Here is a 17935-nt window from a genome sequence, read left to right as displayed (position 1 = left end):
CAGTTCTGTGGTCTTTTTCTTTGAAATGAGATAGACAAATTTTAAATCATTTATCTACCACTTTATAATTGTTGGACCTTCAACACTTCACTTTATCCTTCATTGGTGCCAGTTTCTTCATATGTAGAGATGAGATATTATAACCTACGTAAACTGCATTCCTTATTTACTATCTTATATTAAGTTACAAACTTTTTCTCATTACCCAGTGTTAGAAACTCTTGTTTTAAGTGATTTCTCTCAATATAACATGTTTTCACTTTGTTTTACAGTCAATCCACGTATTATTTTGAATTTTAGTAGAATCCCATACAAATTACTAGAAAGTTAATGGTAACATGTATAGATGCAGTAATTCAACCCAAAGCATTCTACATTGCTGCAAATTAATGATATGACCAATTATGTTGCAATTATAAGTTTTTAATTTGTGATAAAAGTAAAGCCAGCATAGTTATTGAACAAAGATATAAATTCATCATTGTGTATTAAGAGCGTTGGGGCATATCAAGTAGATAAAATGGGTCTTTTATTTTTTTTTTAAATATAATTTTTGATAAAAATATAAATTTTTATGTAAATTGCCTTCTACTGCATAAACTAGATCTGTTATAAGAGTGGGAAGAGTATTAAGAGTTGTATTTATGGCTGGTGTCTTTCTACATACTAACTAAAGGGAATCAAAACAAAATAAGAAAGTAAATTAAAGTTTCAAATATTGGACTTGTGGGATACTTGTATATCAAATGTCAAGCAACCAGATAGTGTTCAATTAGAACAATGAACCAAACTGAAAGCAGAAATCAAGACTTTATTCACTTACTTTGAAAATGCAAGCAAGACACCAAAAGTGATCTGGCTCCCCACGATCCCATTTACCCTCACAGAATAGCACTAGGTTAGGCACCAGGTGATCCAGTTGTGGGTTAGCAGAGATGGGGAAACTCATCTCACTGCCAAGATGCCTCAAGGAGAAGACTCCTGCTACTTTATGGAGCAGTGGGTCAAGAAGAAGGAGAGGGGAAGGACTAGCAGTGGAAAGGCATGGAGGCAAAGAAAAGAATAGTGCCTCAGCCAAGGCTCCTGATAAGGAGGCCTCTGAATGGAGGAGCCTGGACTAGAAATGCAGATACCTGTATGAGCCGGCCGGCCCAGGGAATCTGAGTTCCTGGGGCCATAAGCCCTAGCCATTACCAAGCAAGGAAAAGATGTTCCCCAGCCCATTATGGTTTATTTTAGATGGCCAGAAGCCCTTTTTGTCTAGGCTTTGTGATGGACTATTTTACTTTATTAGTTTCATTGATCCAAGTGCAACAAAAGGCAAAAACACATAAGTGTGAAGATGAGCATAGTGGAGGAAAAGGTTGTGTTGGAATGAGAAAAACAGCCTTGATGGTGGATCCTGTACCCCTTGTTCCAATTATTCTGGTGACCCCGTCTTTAACAGGAGCTAGCAGACATTTAGGGAAACATTTCACTCCTCTCGTGTCAGAGTCCAGTTGTGGCAATGCCCTGAGTCCAGATTAAGAAGGTTGGGGCACTTGAAATACCAGAAATATCCATAATTAGACAATTGTCCAAGTGTGCTATATAGCAGCACAACAACTGGGTATTCATGTGCAGAATCAGAAATGTGTGTAATATATTCAACAGCTGGTCAAACTCAGGGCAGTGGCAACTGCCTGGGATAGGTGTTCCTATGAGTTCAGCGAGGTGAACGCCACATGGGGTACCTGTGGGAGAGAAGAATTTACATCCTTCCCTCTCCCACTCCTGTGTCTAGGCATTCAGGTCTGAAGGTGCTCACATGCTCTCATTTCAGGGCTGGGGGAATCTTCCACACTGACTGCAGCATGGACAGTCCATCCTATACCATGGGCAAGGATAGCACCCTTGATCAAAACCCAAAGGTGGTCAACAGAAATTTTCTAGTTAAGATCCTCTTGTAACACAGGGGAAAAAAAAATCTATTTTATATCCATTTTATTGGCTTACCTGGAACAAAGTAGCAGGACAACCTTAAGGAAAATGTTTGAACTAGATACCTCAAATTGATGCTAATTCTTTTTGAGGTCCCTATAGGCAAAGACTCGCGCTCTGCACCTGGAGGTTAAATGGAGAAGGCAGTTACTATCTCCTATTTTTTGCAGTTTAATAGACTAAGGTTCACTAACTGTAAAATGTAGATGTACAATTGAAAGAAGAGGACAGACTGCATGATCAAATATGCAGGGCATATGAGAAGTACTGCTACATTAAATTGCTGCATCGCTCCACACTGTTCACCTGAGATATGCAGTCCAGACTGGGGACATTTTGTCCCCTCCCACCATCCACTTAAACCTGCCCTTTTATTTTCCGCTAAAACACTTCCCCATCACACAGCATGCTGAATATGTCATGTGGTCTATGATTTGGCCCACTGATGTGTATGCATATGTTTCTCCCATCCCAGTACCAGGTGTTACAAGTATCAAAGTCACCTGTGCACTGGTATCCAAGAGGCCCAAGAAGTGCTTTCACCCCCATTTCCCCATTCAGCCCAGATCTTGATGTAGGACCTCTGCTCCCCTCAGTGGAGAGAAGGACCTCGGCCTCGCACCTAGTCTTGTTTATTTTTGAAAGCCAGCCTAGAGGTCCTTGTAAACTTGCCAGGGTTCTCTAACCCATCTCTAGACTCACTTGGAAAAGAAGAAAGGATGATGGTTGTGTCCCTTACAGAGGCCATAAAGCAGATCCTATGGGGCCCCTTGGCCACAAGTTCTTTGGTGAGCATCAAATCAATCTCCTTCTTTGAGACCCTGTTTTTGAATAACCAGACTCAGGAATCTCTTAGAGAAGGCCTTGGCCCAGGTCTCCCAGGTGAGGGTACCCAGTTATCCCTCTTATGCTGCTCTTTCTGCTTGTCAGTCTTTGTTGATTTGTCCATTAATACTTTTTCCATGCCAAGGAATTTGTCAGTCATGACTTGAACTGTGCTGCAGTTTGATGGACCTGACCGTATGAGGGGGTTTAACTGAACTCCCCAACCAGTGGGAGCGCCATGGGCAATCCTAGACAGTAAAGTCTGGTTAATAATCTTATCACACGCTGTTCCCACACTATCACTGTGTAAACCCTAAGGACAGCCCTGGTAGTTTGCAGGGCTGCTATAGCCTCTGCCAGTGTGGTTCAGACGTGTTTTTCAGTGGCAGTAAAGTCATCACACTGCTCTGAACCTGTTGAAGCTCAAATAGTCATCAGCTGAAGAAGGAGAAGATCTCAGGTGTGAATTCTCTTAATTCTTAGATAAAACCAGACACTTTAGAGAAAGGGGTTCTTTAGTGGCATGTCCCCCAAGTCAACACTGTCCCTCACTAACCTTAGTAAGATTACCACCTTTGTTTTGATGAAAAACTAACCAAGTCTCAAAGGTCTCTTCAGGATATTGGATGAAGAGATGTTGAAGGGACTCTACACACTTTTCCAAAAAAGTCACAAGCCTCAATGATTTGCTGCATTGCGGGAAGTCTGTCTGTCTGGAACCTGCTTAGAACTAACGGAGAGCACCATTTGATGCAACTTCGTGTGCAAAGTAGTCTAGCAGTTTAGGATCCAATCACCAGAGGACCTGATCCATATCCCGGACTTGCTTCTCTAGTAGCTGTTTTAGACCTCTTTTGTTGGACTTCTAATTTGATTCACAGGTGAACTTGGCCAGGGAGTTGAAGGGCTAACTAAAGAGAAAGACCGTGAGAACCAAAAGGTTTCTGTAAACCATTTTTAAAATAGCATTTTATTGTTTGATTCTAAATACATTAATTACCAATGGAGTATTACTTTTGAGGGGTTTAAACTCAACAAGCTAATATCAGTATTCTATTAAATAAATAGTCAAATCTGCCCTCTAATTTATTTGGTTTATAAGAACCCTCAAAAATATTTTGAGTCATGCTACCCTGAACAAGCCCGATCCCATCTGATCTAAGCAGGGTCGGGCTTGGTTAGTACTTGGATAGGAGACCACCTAGGAAGACTGGGTGCTGTAGGTGTAAAAAAAAAAAAAAAGGGATTGTAAACTGACAAGGTCCTTGCAATCTGTGAGGTGGTCAACCAAGGGTTGTCTCACCTAAAAAAATAAAGAAAGAAATAAAGAAATAAAAATAAAAAATACTTTGAGTATCTTGAGGGTAGGGTGATGCTTTACTTTAGTAAATGTTTATTGTATTTAGTATATTACTAAAAATATACTAAATTTTATTTATATGTTAAAAACAGTAAGCTTAATGTATTTGGTATATTTAGTGTGGTTAGTGTATTTACCTCAGTAAGTGCTTAGTATATTTAGATGTATGGTAAATTTTAGTCGAATGACAAACTTGGTATGGCTTATGCTTTATCTATCAGCTTCACCCACTAAGTTTTTAAATATCATGCATGAAAAATTGATAAACTTGAAAGTCAAGCATACTGTGATAGGCAGAATTCTAAAGATTTCTCTCTCTGCCAAGATTCCCCAGTTATTCAATCAAACACTAATCTAGGTATTGCTGTGAAGGGACTTTACGGATGGAATTGAGGTGACTAATTAATCAAATTTAAGACAGAGTGATTACCTAGGATATTCAAGTGTAATGACATGAGCACCTAAACTTCGAAGAGGAAGCCAGGAGAGTTAATCAGAGAGATGTGGCAGGATAACAAAGAGGAGACACGAGGCAGAAAGGGAGGTAGGAGAGAGATGAAGCATAAGGTTTCAAACTACCTTTGCTGTACTCGCTGTATTTAACGATGGAGGACAGGGACAAGCTAAGCAATACGGGAAGCTGAGAATAACCTTAAGCCAACAGCTGGCCAGGAAATGGGAACCTCAGTCCCACAACCACATAGAACTGAATTGCCCTAATGATTTGAATCAGCTTGAAAACAGACTCACTCTCAAAGACTCCAAAAAGAAGGAGGCTTGTCAACATTTTTATTTTGGCCTTGTGAAACCTGGAGCAGAAAACCAGCTGAGCCACTCTTTGCCTGAAATTCAAACTTCAGAATTGTGAGATAATAAATAGGTGTTTTTTAAAGCCAATAATCAGAAAAAAAGTTACTGAATAGCTTTATCAAATGTAAAAATGTGTATTTAGAGTATTTTTAGAAACAATGAATAGTTATTTCCATATTGAAACCCTCTGAGATGGTATTGTATGTATCATTGTGTGGTATGAACTTCTATTTTTCATAATAGTCCTTGCCTCTTTTTACTGCATCTTATTTATAAAATATAATAATATTTAATACAATCATATTTAGTGCCAGCTTTCATGTTTAATAAATTATATATAACAATATATTTCCTGATGTAGCTAATAGTTCTTGTATTTGCTAAGAGAAAAAGTAATGACATGCACTAAATTATTATTTGACAAACTAAAGGAAATTATATATTTATATAACTATTAAGAAGATCAGTTCTTTTTACAAAAAGTATATTCTCATTAGTTTCCATTTTATGGTTTTCTTGGAAAAAAATTTTATAGCTTCTTTCTGATTTTTATTTGAATTTTTGACAATGTTTAGCATTGTCAGCTGTTTAAAAAGTCAAACATAGGTTAAAATAAGAGAATATACTGTGCTGAGTTTTTTTTAACATTGAATGTAAGCACCTAGCAAATAAGTCCACCCCATAAGAGAAGTAGTCTAAATCTTTTCATTAAGCAATAAATGAATGCAAAATTATAATTAAAATTTTACATGCTTCTGTAGAGATCATTTAGACCTTAAGATTGCAAAATTATAATGTATTCTTTGCTGAAGCATGCTAGTGCTCTTTTGTACTGCAAAATAATCAATATGGTTATGTAAGCAACTTCCATACTGACTCTTTTTTCTTTTTCTACACCTATTTTTTACTCCACTGTCTGGTTATTTTAGATTATGCATATAAAAGGCTTTCATGATGAATCATTTACAAGCATAAGAACAAAAGACCATATAAATGCAGGTTGACAAAACAATCTTCCTTTGTGCTAAAAGAAAATATTTTCTGTTAAAATAAAGGATACATTTTCTTTCTATTTTCTATAAGTACAGAATGAGCACTGCCTGATAAAATAGACATTTTTATACATCTAAGTGTATTCTTACTGTCAGTTTCTATAAGATATCCTAGTAGAGAAGATAGAAATATTATCTTGCATTAAAATTTTCTTTTTCTAGCAAAGTTGTAGAGGATCATTATTTTTATGCTTTTATCAAGCACTGTAACTCCTTTAAGTAAAGGTTTATGTGATCCAGTGTCCTGGACACTTTGCTGCATGAAAAAAAAAAAAGAAAAACAGCTTTGCATGTACAAGTATGCTATAGTTTCATAATTTAATTGGCAGTGATATCATTTCTTTCATGGGCTGGCATAAACAGGTGTCTTTCAAAAAGATTGTACAGAGATTTTCACTTTCCTCCTAACTTTTCCAGTCAACTTTGCCATTCTCACTGATTTCTATAAGACACCTAAAAGAAACAGGAAATACTGATACAGAGTACTATATGAAGTAAGAAAAAGAGGCAGGTTTAGGCTCTACCAAGGATTAAATATGTCTAATATTAATAATTATAAAAAATCAATACTACTACTCTGGCTAATAATATATGGATGTATAGTGTTACACAGTTTACAAAGCAATGAACGTATTTGAGAATGGGGTGGGCAGGGGGAGTTACTTTTCTGTTAAACCAAAAAATGGAAGTAGAATTGCTTAGCTGACTAGGCTTTTTTCTTGGTAGTGAAGTTCAGAAATGATTTCTACATGCTTCCTTCTCCTACATTAGTAAATAATATGTATCACATTTTAAAACTTGAACAATTCATCTTCAGGAACAAAAGCATGCCAAATTATTACAAAGGTTAAAGACTCCCCTGAGTATAATGTTATGCATATACTTTGCATAACATTATAAAGTTTAGGAATTACTTTTTTCTAGTCCCAATTGTGCTTGAAAGCAAAACAGAAAAAAGTTTGTAGGTTAGGTGTTGTTATAAAACCCATTTTCAAGGTGAAATATCTTAGAATAATTATGCCTTGTTATTTTACAAAAGAGAGTGCTGAGGCTCAGAGGGGCTCAAACATAGTCATATGTTTGGGAAATTGTGACAAGGAAGTATTAGAATTGGGATATTTTTTCAAACTTTTTTTTTTATGAAGAACTCATTTCTTTAGCAACATTTTTATCAGAAAACACTTCAAGTCATAGACTCATATATATTTTTAAGACTCAGAATAACAAAATTATCTTTCATTACATATGATAATCTTGAAAAATGACCATCAGAAATTATTTCTGATAATCAGTAAGTTTTGAAATTATTAGAAAATCCTTCTTTTTAAGATTGTTACTCAAAATTTTTTTTAAAAAAGAAGTTACTACTAATCAAGTAGCCATACTTAGTAGGTAGTAAAGAATTAATAAAGAAAACTGGCAGCCAGTCACTTTAATCTGGCAGATTTGCATCTAAGTAATACTTCTGTACCTGACAAAAACTCAGAAAAATATACATATATCCAAACACATGTGGCCCTTACTATATACTGCTGGTATTAAGAGAACCCCCATATATATAACAAATAGTTAAAGAAATTCTATTCCATAGTCATTTTCTAAGCACTGATGACAAATTGACAAGGAAAATACTATATTGCATTGTATGCAATGACAATTCTTTGAATACTTCCTGTTTTATTATCTGAATAATATTAATTATATACATATATATAGAGAGAGATAATGGAAATGAAGTTTTTATACAGTGATTGCTTCATATTTGTTTTTCTGCCTTTATTTGGAGAAATGTCTTTGGGAAAGATAAAAGTTTGTATGAAAGCCAGAAGCACCGAGTCTATGAAAATGCTTGTATTTTTATTTTATTTATTTATTTTATTTCTAAAGGAATAAGGAAAAAAATCAGGTATTTCAGAGAAAATTTAGCAAAGATTATATCTTCTACTCTAGCATCTTTTTCTGGTTTTGAAGATTAAGATCTTTTAATGAGATTAAAGGATGATAGTTCTTTAGCATTTAAAAGACATGATATAAGGGAAGAAACATATCAATCCTGACTATTTGAAAAGCTTATAAATAGAATAAAAATCAATTTGCCCTGGAATTAATGTAAGAAAATTAAAAGAAGGCAGATTTTATTTCAAAATAGATTACTTTCTGACAGAGCTACTCAGCAATGATACGGGCCTTCTTATAGAGTAATAGGTTTCTCATCACAGAAATTAATCACTAGGTGAGCATAGAAAGGGAACATGAGGTATACATTAAATTAAGTAACTTCAAAGATCACCTCCGATCTGAGATTATGTGAGGTTGCAGATATTCTCATTTTATAACCTTGCTAGATAATGATATGAGCGTTGGACCAGATGATATCAACATTTCATTAGTACTCTCCAAATCTATGATTTTGTGAGAAATATTTCTTTATATTGGAAATTGTTATTTCAGAAAGAAAAGATCTCCTAATTCAAACTCCAACTTGACTTCCTTTGCTCCACTTGCATCTTCACACCTTAGACTCCATTAAATCCTCCATTTTTTCCCTCTAGTCATAAAATGTACATATTTTTCTTATTACATCTTATTGTCCTCCTTATTAGAGAGTGAGTCTCTTAGGGGCCAGAATTTTTTGTTTGTTTCCGTATATAAAGTATATATATAGTATTAAGAGCAATAGTAGGCATAGAAATTTTGTAAACTAAATAATTAGTAAAAAAAAAAAAAGAGAGAGAGAAGATAAAGAAATGTGGATGTAGATAACAAAGCTAGCAGTAGGAGGCTCAAGTGAAGGGCAGCCTCAGATGCAGCATCTCCGTAATCACCAAGGCACATTATGGAACTCAGATACATCAAGAAAAAGGTGGAAACAAAGTCCAGGTGAGCACTCAAGAATCGGGCTGCATATATGTGGCACAGATCAAATTAAGACGGTAAATCCAAACTAGATGGGCAGAGGAGAACCAGAAGGAGAAATTAGACAAAAGATAGATAGCCTAGGGAATGTAATAGAACAAGAGACCGTACTCTTTTTTAAAATTTTTATTTATATTTACTATGGTGACATTGGTTAATGAAATCCAGTAAGTTTCAGGTGCACAATTCAACAGTATCCTGGCTAAGAGTATGACTATGTTTGAGCCCCTCTGAGCCTCAGCACTCTCATTTGTAAAATAACAAGGCATGACTATCTCTTAATGAGTCTTTGTTCCCCTTGAACTCTAAAGTAGGGTTCAAGAGTTCGGGCAGGAATTTTGACACAGGGATTAAAAATTTAGGCAAGGCAAATAATCAGAAATTCAGGAAAATTGGTTTTAACCTAAAAGAATTAGAGTCTTGACAGCAATATGTTGGTGTAGCAACTTGAAGGTAACTGTTACAAGAAGCCCTTGATAACTGAGAGAAGTGCCTCTCCCTATCCTACATTTTTAGAAAATTTAAATTCTAGACTCGGTAGAAAAACAAATATTAAACAGAAGTTGATCCTGAAAGCAGATCACTTTTTCCTGTCCTGATACTCTGTTGGGTCATGGGAAATCTAATATTTCTTAAAGGCATTTCATAAAATAAAGAGCTCAGAAATTATCATTTAAAATATTGGGAATAGTAACCATGCTTTCTTAGGTTTATGTGACAGTGTTTAACATAATTATTTTTTTTTATGATATGCATTATTTTCCTTGGGTTGCCATAACAAAATACTAAAAACTGGGTAGCTCAAAACAACAAAAATTTACTCTCTTACAGTTCTTGAAGCTAAAAATCTGAAATCAAGATGTGAGCAGGGCCAGGCTGTCACTGAAGGTTCTTTTCCAATTTCTGCTGGATCCTGGCAATCGGGCACTTTTTGGCTTGTGTCAGCATGACTTTTATCTCTACCCCTCTGCCTTCACATGGCCATCTTGCCTCTGTGTCACCTCTGTTTTCATGGTGTTCCCCTCTCTGTATGTCTGTGTCTTTCCAAGTTTTTTTCTGTTAAGCTCACTAGTCACTGGAGTCAGGTCACTCTAATCCGGTATGACTTTATCTTAACTACATACATCTGCAATGATTCTAATTCCAAATAAAATCACATTATGGGGTTCGGGGTGCACGTGGAGCTTTGGGAGCCACCATTCAATCCAGTGCATGATATAAGAAAAAAGACATGGCTTCAGAGGTTAAGAGATGTATGTTTCAATCTTGTTTCTGACAATAGTGGAATTTTGCATATATGAGAAAGAATGCAAAGAATGCTTAAGGAATTATAATTTTATAATTCTATGACTTTAGACTAAAACTTTACATTTTTCATACTTATATAATAAGCCTCAAGCAGAGGATGTAGCTAACGACCAGGCTTGCCTTTCAGTTTTCCATTTATTTCACAGTATGAGCTTCTTAAGAATTTATCTTTCTAACTATTTTCTTTTAAATGGACAATTAAATAAGTTCCATAACCTATGTAGATTTGAAATCAAGACAAAGATTCTGTGGTGGTCTGGCAAAGGATTAGCTTTCCCACCATAATGCTTAAAACAGTTATTGGGAGGCTTCTCTAACTGACCACTAGTCACAAAGTGCAAGATGATGAGACATAGGTTTTCACTTAGTAGGCTTTCAGAGCAGAAAGATTCCTTGAGTTAACCTAAGAGCATATAATGTGTTGCTTTGGTAGTAGTTGTCAATGTAGTAAACAACATTAAAGTTTATGTGAAAGTTATTTAAAAATTAATAAAATATTTTAGTACAGTTTAACACCCATATTTTAAAATTAATCAATAACTAAAATGTAATACTTGAAAGGAATTACTTATATTCTGCTTGAACTGTTGTTACCATTATAAGCTAACTTTTAAAATGATGTATAAAAATGAATTTCTAATGGAATTTCAAATGAATTACTTTATATCGATATATTATCAATAATAAAATGAAGAAGAAAACTATAATAGAATTAAGTGACAAAGGAAATGAATATTAGAAAATATGTTTATATCAAATTCAGAAAATAATTAAACAAAAATGATAAAAAATTCTGTTCATTTAGAATAAAACAAAACTATAAGTTTTTTTATAGTTAGAAAAATTACTTTAAAATATTATGAAGTAACAAAGTAGATAGTAGAATTTAGTCTTTAAGTAACAAACAAATATTTCTGTGTCTTATGTAGCAGCAACTTAAGTTTGGTGCTAAAATCTTTCTTTATAACAAAGATTTCAATTTATATGTAAGAGATGTATGTACACATGTATTCCCATTTAATGGAGAGACTGTCAAAGTTTGAGAATAAATTTATTCCATTATATGGTCTAAATTCCCCTTTCAATGTTATTTCCTGCAATTTTTTTGTGCTTATTCTCAATCAAGTTGACATAGCAAATATGGCACTTGATGCTATATTACCTGCTATTATGTCTCTGTGTATACGGTTTCCCCTGGTCAGAATGTCATATCGTTCCATTTCCCAGTTTCTAATTTATACTCCTGCCTAATGTTCTAGGTCTGTTTAAAAAACCCGCTTTTATGGAGTTGATGACAGTCGTTTCCTAGGCACCGTGCATGTTGCAAGTGCTGCATGTGTCGTAAGCTTTTTGATGCAAATTCTTTTTTTTTCTCACTGCAAGTATCCAGGACCATATGCTATGTGTTCAATAAATCTAGGTAAAATGAATGAATGATTAATTCATTTAGTGAACTTAAAATAGGTATTATACAAAAGGTAAACAGGCCAAAGAGTTTCGAGGCCTGTCCATCTTCTCAGATAACACGGAGTTAACTGAGCAGCACCAGCAGAGCGAGGAAACAAGAGCGCATGGAAATTTTTTCTTAATATTAAAAGTAAAACAATTTCCGGAACCTAGATTGTAGAAACCATAGGAAAATACTAGGCAGGCTATCATTAAAAGGAGAGTTGATGGAGGTTAAAAAAAGAAAGAGCAAAGAGAACTTCAGAACTCCAAAATATACACAGAAAAAAATAATAAACAATATAATGTATTGGCCAGTATGTGATCCACTAATATCTGATATTAGTTAATTTTCCAGTTTATTCATAGAAGTTTTTATAAACAACATCATTTCTTCCTAAAAGATTTGGTATGATTTACAGAGATACAAAATTATAAAAATATGCTCTAAATCAGATGAATAAAACAGAAAGCCTGCTATAGTGATATTAAATAAAACTATTATTCGAGCTGTCTGAAAAAGAAATCAGCTATAAAAAGCTATGTAGCTTTCCTATCAGATAGATTTCAGTTTGACTCTAAGTTTTCTAGAGGCCAAAAAAAAAGAGAAATCTGATCAATTTCATAATTTACAATGCCCATGATAAAAGCAAACCAATTTACTCAGGAGAAGTGCAATTATTCCTGCTACTAAAACCTGAAGGAAATTTCTCCCAAAGGGCACCATAAAAGGACACTGTAAAATATAATGAAATATGCCTTGAATAATATCTTTATGATAGAAACCACTAAGTTTCACAGAGCTGCTTTATTATGGTACCCCTCACTACGTACTGACGGCCTAACTATGCAATTATGCGTGTAGCTTAATAGAAGTATAGATTTTTTAAAAATTGGAAAAACATCTTTATCTTACTGCAAATCTTTAGAGAAGTTTTACTGCAAATCTTTAGAGAAGAACTAAATCTCAGATCACTCAATTGGTTCAGTTAGTAAATAGGTATTGGGCATCTATAACTTACACCTCACTGTCTTAGTCACAGAGGAAACACAGGAGACAGAACAAGTCCCAGGAAATCAGCTTTTCTGTGATGCCAGTTTAATGTAAATAAATATGACAGATGACCTGAAAGAAAGTAAAAGCTGATATTCTCTTGGGAAAGCTGAAGGCACTTCAAGCTTTGGATTCGATTCCAGAGATATATCCATAAAGGGGGTCAGGCCTCTTTTCAGAAAATAGGTTTGAATGTGCTCTGACATGCAGATTAATGGGCTTTGCTGAATCTTCTACTCGGTTTTAGTATAGTCATCTTGCCCGTTTTGGAAGAGACCTAGTCACACTCTATTTCAGCTTTCACTCTAAAATAAACATCTTATTGAGATTTTTAACACAACAGTGGCTTTAAAACTATGATTTGAGAAGTCTTAGTTATATCTTCCTTGGAGTTGTCTCAGAAGACGTGGGGGGAGGTGTAACAAAAGGGAAGATCAGACAGTCAGATCTTCTCTAGACGTCTTCTCTAACCATATATCGGCCACAGAAACTTCTCTGTTAAAATGTAAGAAGGTTTTTGACAAGTAGTTTTTTTAAATGTGCTTGAAAAACACTGAATTGCTCTGAACTATTTCCAAAATTTTATATTTCTCTACGAAGATCATTAAGATATCTATTCAGTAAATATGGACTGTTTACCTGCTATGTTCCAGGATCTAGATATACAAGGTTAAATGTCAAGGTCTTTGAATCAAGTTGCTTAAAGTTCGTGGTAAGACTCTAAGTAATACCAAAGATTAAGCTGCAGTTTGGTAACTGCTGTCTCAGAGATATAAATACCATGCACTGCACGTGTGCACAGTTGATGGGGCAGCAGCTCAAATGCAAGTGAATAGAGGGCTCAGGAAGCCCATACATAGCAGGTAGCTTTTGAACTGAGGCTTAAAAATGACTGAAATTAGGAAAACAAAATGGATAAAATCATTTTAAGCAACAGAATGAATGAGGAAGGATATGTCAAACAATGTGACAAATCAAAAGATTTTTGTGACTGGAATGCAAATAAAGCAGGAAATGGAGTCTGAGAATCAGGAGGAGGTCAGATCACCGGAGAACCAACACGCTGAGCAGGGAGGTCTGAACCAAGGACCAGGGGAAACCAAATGAAACCAAACCAAACAAAAACTTTAGAGGAATGCCATGAGCATATTTATGTTGTAGAATTATTATTTTAGTGTTATTATAGAGGATACAATAGAGAAGTTAAGAATGAGTCAAGGGGAATATTTAGAAGGTTATGGCAGCAATCTGGAAGAAAATTAATGGGAATCTGAGTTAAGCCAGAGAAACTGTCATGAGAGGAGGAAGGTAAAAGAAACAATAAAAGAGTGGAACACGTGTAACTTTGTGACTTCTGAGGCCTGTCTTGTTTTTTTCTCTTCTGAATAAACAGCGACGCATCTTATAAGTGTTACTTCTCTCTGTAATTTTATTCCTACTTTCTGATTCTGTATATATAGTCAAGCTTTAAAAAATTTGAAACGCTACTTTTCATATTCACTAAATCTTACATAGCAGTCTACTTGAAACTTGAACATTTAATCACTTAGTACATTCTGCCTGCATAACAAAGCTCAATATTATAATCCTCCAGTTATTACAAGATCTGTGCTGTCTCGGTTACATTTACACTTCAATTACAATTACGATGCTTTCATCTTAACAGCTTCCAGTTTCTGAAGGATTAATTCTCAAGGATTATGTTATAATGAGAACAAAGGTTATTGACTACTTTCTCATTTCTTTCTAAAATGCTTTGCTAGCTAAATAAAAGTAAAGCCAAATTTATGCCAAGATGTTTTCTCCCTGCAGGAAAACATAATGGAAGTTATGAGAAATCAGGAGTTTTTACTGCTTCCAGCTGAGGAGCTACATAAACTCCTGGCCAGTGATGATGTAAACGTTCCTGATGAAGAAACCATTTTTCATGCATTAATGATGTGGGTCAAGTATGACACACAGAGGAGATGTAATGACTTGAGTATGCTTCTTGCCTTTATAAGACTGCCACTGCTTCCGCCACAGGTAATTACATGCGATGATATTTTAATAGCTACAATATACTGAAAAATCTTATATTTAAAGTAATGTCAAAAGGTAAAAAAAAATATAAATAACAATTTAAAAAAATATAATACCTATGATGCATTTGTTGTAATAATAATGTCCAATTAATATATGTATATGGTATATGCAAACACACACACACACACACACACACACACACACACACACACACTTGAAGGCAGAGGATCCAAACATTTTCTAAACTAAGTTTTATGACTCTCCATTACCACTTTATTATACTTGCTTATTTAAAAAAAAAAGAACATCAAAATTTATTATTATTTATTTACATTTTTGTTTTTAGTTTTAATCAAAGTCTCTTTTTAAGGTAAATCTGATGGTGGAAAGGTGATGGGTGATAGGTCATGCATCTGCATCCCATCTCTACCACTTATTGGCTCATGTTCATATGACAGGAGAATGTCACTTAACTTCTCTGAAGTCAGTTTCTTCATGAATAAAATAAAATTGTTCTATTACTATCACATAAAAGTTTTGTGAGGACCAAAGGAATAATAGATGTAAAGTACTCAATCTCAATACAGTATCTAGGAGATTTTTCTAAATGTGGCGATTATTAATTTTCTGCTTCCCTGTTTTTAAGATCTCTGTCTATCTGGCCTAAGATGCAGTAATATAATCATTCTCTGATTACATTCCTATGGTATTTTAGGGTTCAATGCATGAGATTTCAAACATCAAGTAGGTGGATAAAACACATTACTGAATGGCAGAGTTATGAAGTAACAGTATTTAAGCAATTGAGTTTATGAAATCTTTGATAATTGGAACTAAGGATATCCCAGACACCAAGTGAACCAACTGCCTCATTTTATTGATGAGTTATGTAGAACACAGTGGAATTGATAAGGACACCAAAATTCACTCAGCTTGTAAGAAGAGTATTTTCCCCTGACTTGGAATCTTATTCTTTAAACTAACTTATAATGCTGTAAAATTATCTATGCACAGCATTGTTAACATGGGATCTCTGGCTTCTCAGGCTATCCAAAAATAAGCTTGAAGGTAGGTCTTACCTCTGAAATGGTAGATAAATTGTGTGTGCATGCATTTTGTATAGTGGATATGGGGGGCCTATAACATCCACCTGATCCTTCATTTGGATCCAAACCACCAAACACTTTCACTAATCCATATCTTACTAAGAATGTAGGATAGGGAATTAGGACATCAGGAAAGAAAGACAGGCAAGCATGACATTAATAATAAGGAAAGAAGTGAGAGGTGTGGTTATATATTAAGATTAAAAAGTTTAAATAAAACATCACTGTACACAAATTGGGAAAACAAATGAAGCTTTATAAATAAAGTAATAATTGTATTTCATTTGGCTGCTGAAATCAATAAAGTAGTAAGAGCAGAAAGGAAGAATTTATGAGAGGCCTGCCTAAACAAATTATATAATCCTATTTTAGCACTGAGTTCCTTGAAAAGGAAGGGAAACATGCAGTTAAGTAACTGGACAAAAAAAATTTGTGAAGCTAAGCAATGGATTTTTCTGAATCTTCCACCTTGGGTTCTGATGTCAGATATTCTGAGAGCCTGAGGATTCTCTCTCAGAATAGAAATGGCTAGTGATAACAATTAGCCAATAATAAGTACATAGCCATTAACCAATGATAGATACTGTGGCAACTGGTCTCTTTGATTCTGCCTATCCATTTCAACTGGCGAGCTTGGAGTTAAAATGGCACTCAAAAATTGTTATAAATAGTAGGGCACATACTGCAGGAGGTCAAGAATGTGACTGGAAGTCCATCTTTTTGTGATATGCCTTTCTGTCATACCCTCTTCTCTCATTCTTCTGTCATCAAAAATGAGAGATGCTCCTACCTGTCCATCTCATTAAACTATTATATCAGAACAGACATGCATATCTATAGGCTTATTTGTTCCTGAGGCTACACATTACATAAGGAATTTTTATTCTTATTGGTTCATCTGCTTTATCTTGTTTAGTGAAACACTATTTACTAACACTAGAAAATAAAATATTATTTTGTTTTGGTGTAACCAACTAATAAAAGGTGTTTAACTATACAATGTCCATAAACATAGCATATATCTATTCTACATTCTTCATTTCTCAAATTAAGGACATTACAAACAGAACTTTATATGTACTTTCAAACAACAGATGTGTAAGAGGACAGAGTGAAATACATTTTTTTTTCATAGAATGTCTTTGCATGTAGGAGGGGCTATTACTTTTGTAACTAATATTAATGATTTCTATGTCATTATAAATATTTTCCATACAATATTTCTTATCTTAAAAAAACACAGTTGCAAGGTAGGGATTATTAATTATGTTGTACAGAATTAAAAACAGGTTCAAAGAGATTAAGTGATTATTCAAAGATCATAGAGCTAATGGAAAATGCAGTTTTCCTGAAAATCTGGGCTGGCTAGATATGAACATACTCAAAGATATTTCTATTATGAGTGTATGTTACTTACCTGTTTGCTTTCTAAAGTGGAAGATCGTAAAAATGTTCTGAATACAGCAATTTCTAAGTTTCTCATAAGACTGGCAAAAGAAGAAGGACAGGGAGCTAGGAACTAATATACATTTTCTTCTTTAGTTACAAAACATATATAACATATATTTTTATCTCATTTAATTTCTACAATTTCTTTCTGTATTAAAAACTATTATTATCATTTGACAAATGAGTTAATTGAGAATCGGCACGATAGCTATCTTTCTATTAAGTTGTAAAGCATAGATTTTACTCTAGTTATATCTGATATTAATGTTTTGTTTTGTTTTTCCCACTGAGGGCAAATGAGTGCAATTCTAATTTCCAGGGTTGGCTGCATATTTACATCAGTGTTTAATCAGAATCTAAGATTTACTAGAATTTAATAGAATCTAGGATTTTCCAGCTTTTTACACAAACTTTCAAAGCTGCTAAGCATATTAAAGTACTTAAGAAAAGCCATTAATCAGGAGACACTTTTTTCTTGATCCTGGAATTATTAAATATAGCTTTCGTCCTTAATCTTTATAGTACTTAATGTATAGGCCTTTTATAATCTTTAAGTGATTTGTAGGTATATACTGTATGTGTGTGATTATATTACACATGTAAT

The 17935-nt window shown here is 34.3% G+C and overlaps 1 protein-coding gene across 2 annotated transcripts in view; it reads left to right on the top strand.

Moving 5' to 3' along the window:
- The window catches only part of KLHL1 (kelch like family member 1), a 273787-nt gene that overhangs the window by 148997 nt on the left and 106855 nt on the right, over positions 1-17935 (top strand). For both annotated transcript variants that reach the window (XM_006913780.1, XM_006913779.1), the window contains one exon: positions 14564-14776. In XM_006913780.1, coding sequence (XP_006913842.1) covers positions 14564-14776 — 213 coding nt within the window. The remainder of the gene's footprint in view (positions 1-14563; positions 14777-17935) is intronic.

The sequence above is a fragment of the Pteropus alecto genome, unplaced genomic scaffold (genome assembly GCF_000325575.1).
Source record: "Pteropus alecto unplaced genomic scaffold, ASM32557v1 scaffold72, whole genome shotgun sequence".
NCBI classification, from domain to species: Eukaryota; Metazoa; Chordata; class Mammalia; order Chiroptera; family Pteropodidae; genus Pteropus; species Pteropus alecto.
This window is presented reverse-complemented; position numbering and strand designations above follow the sequence as displayed.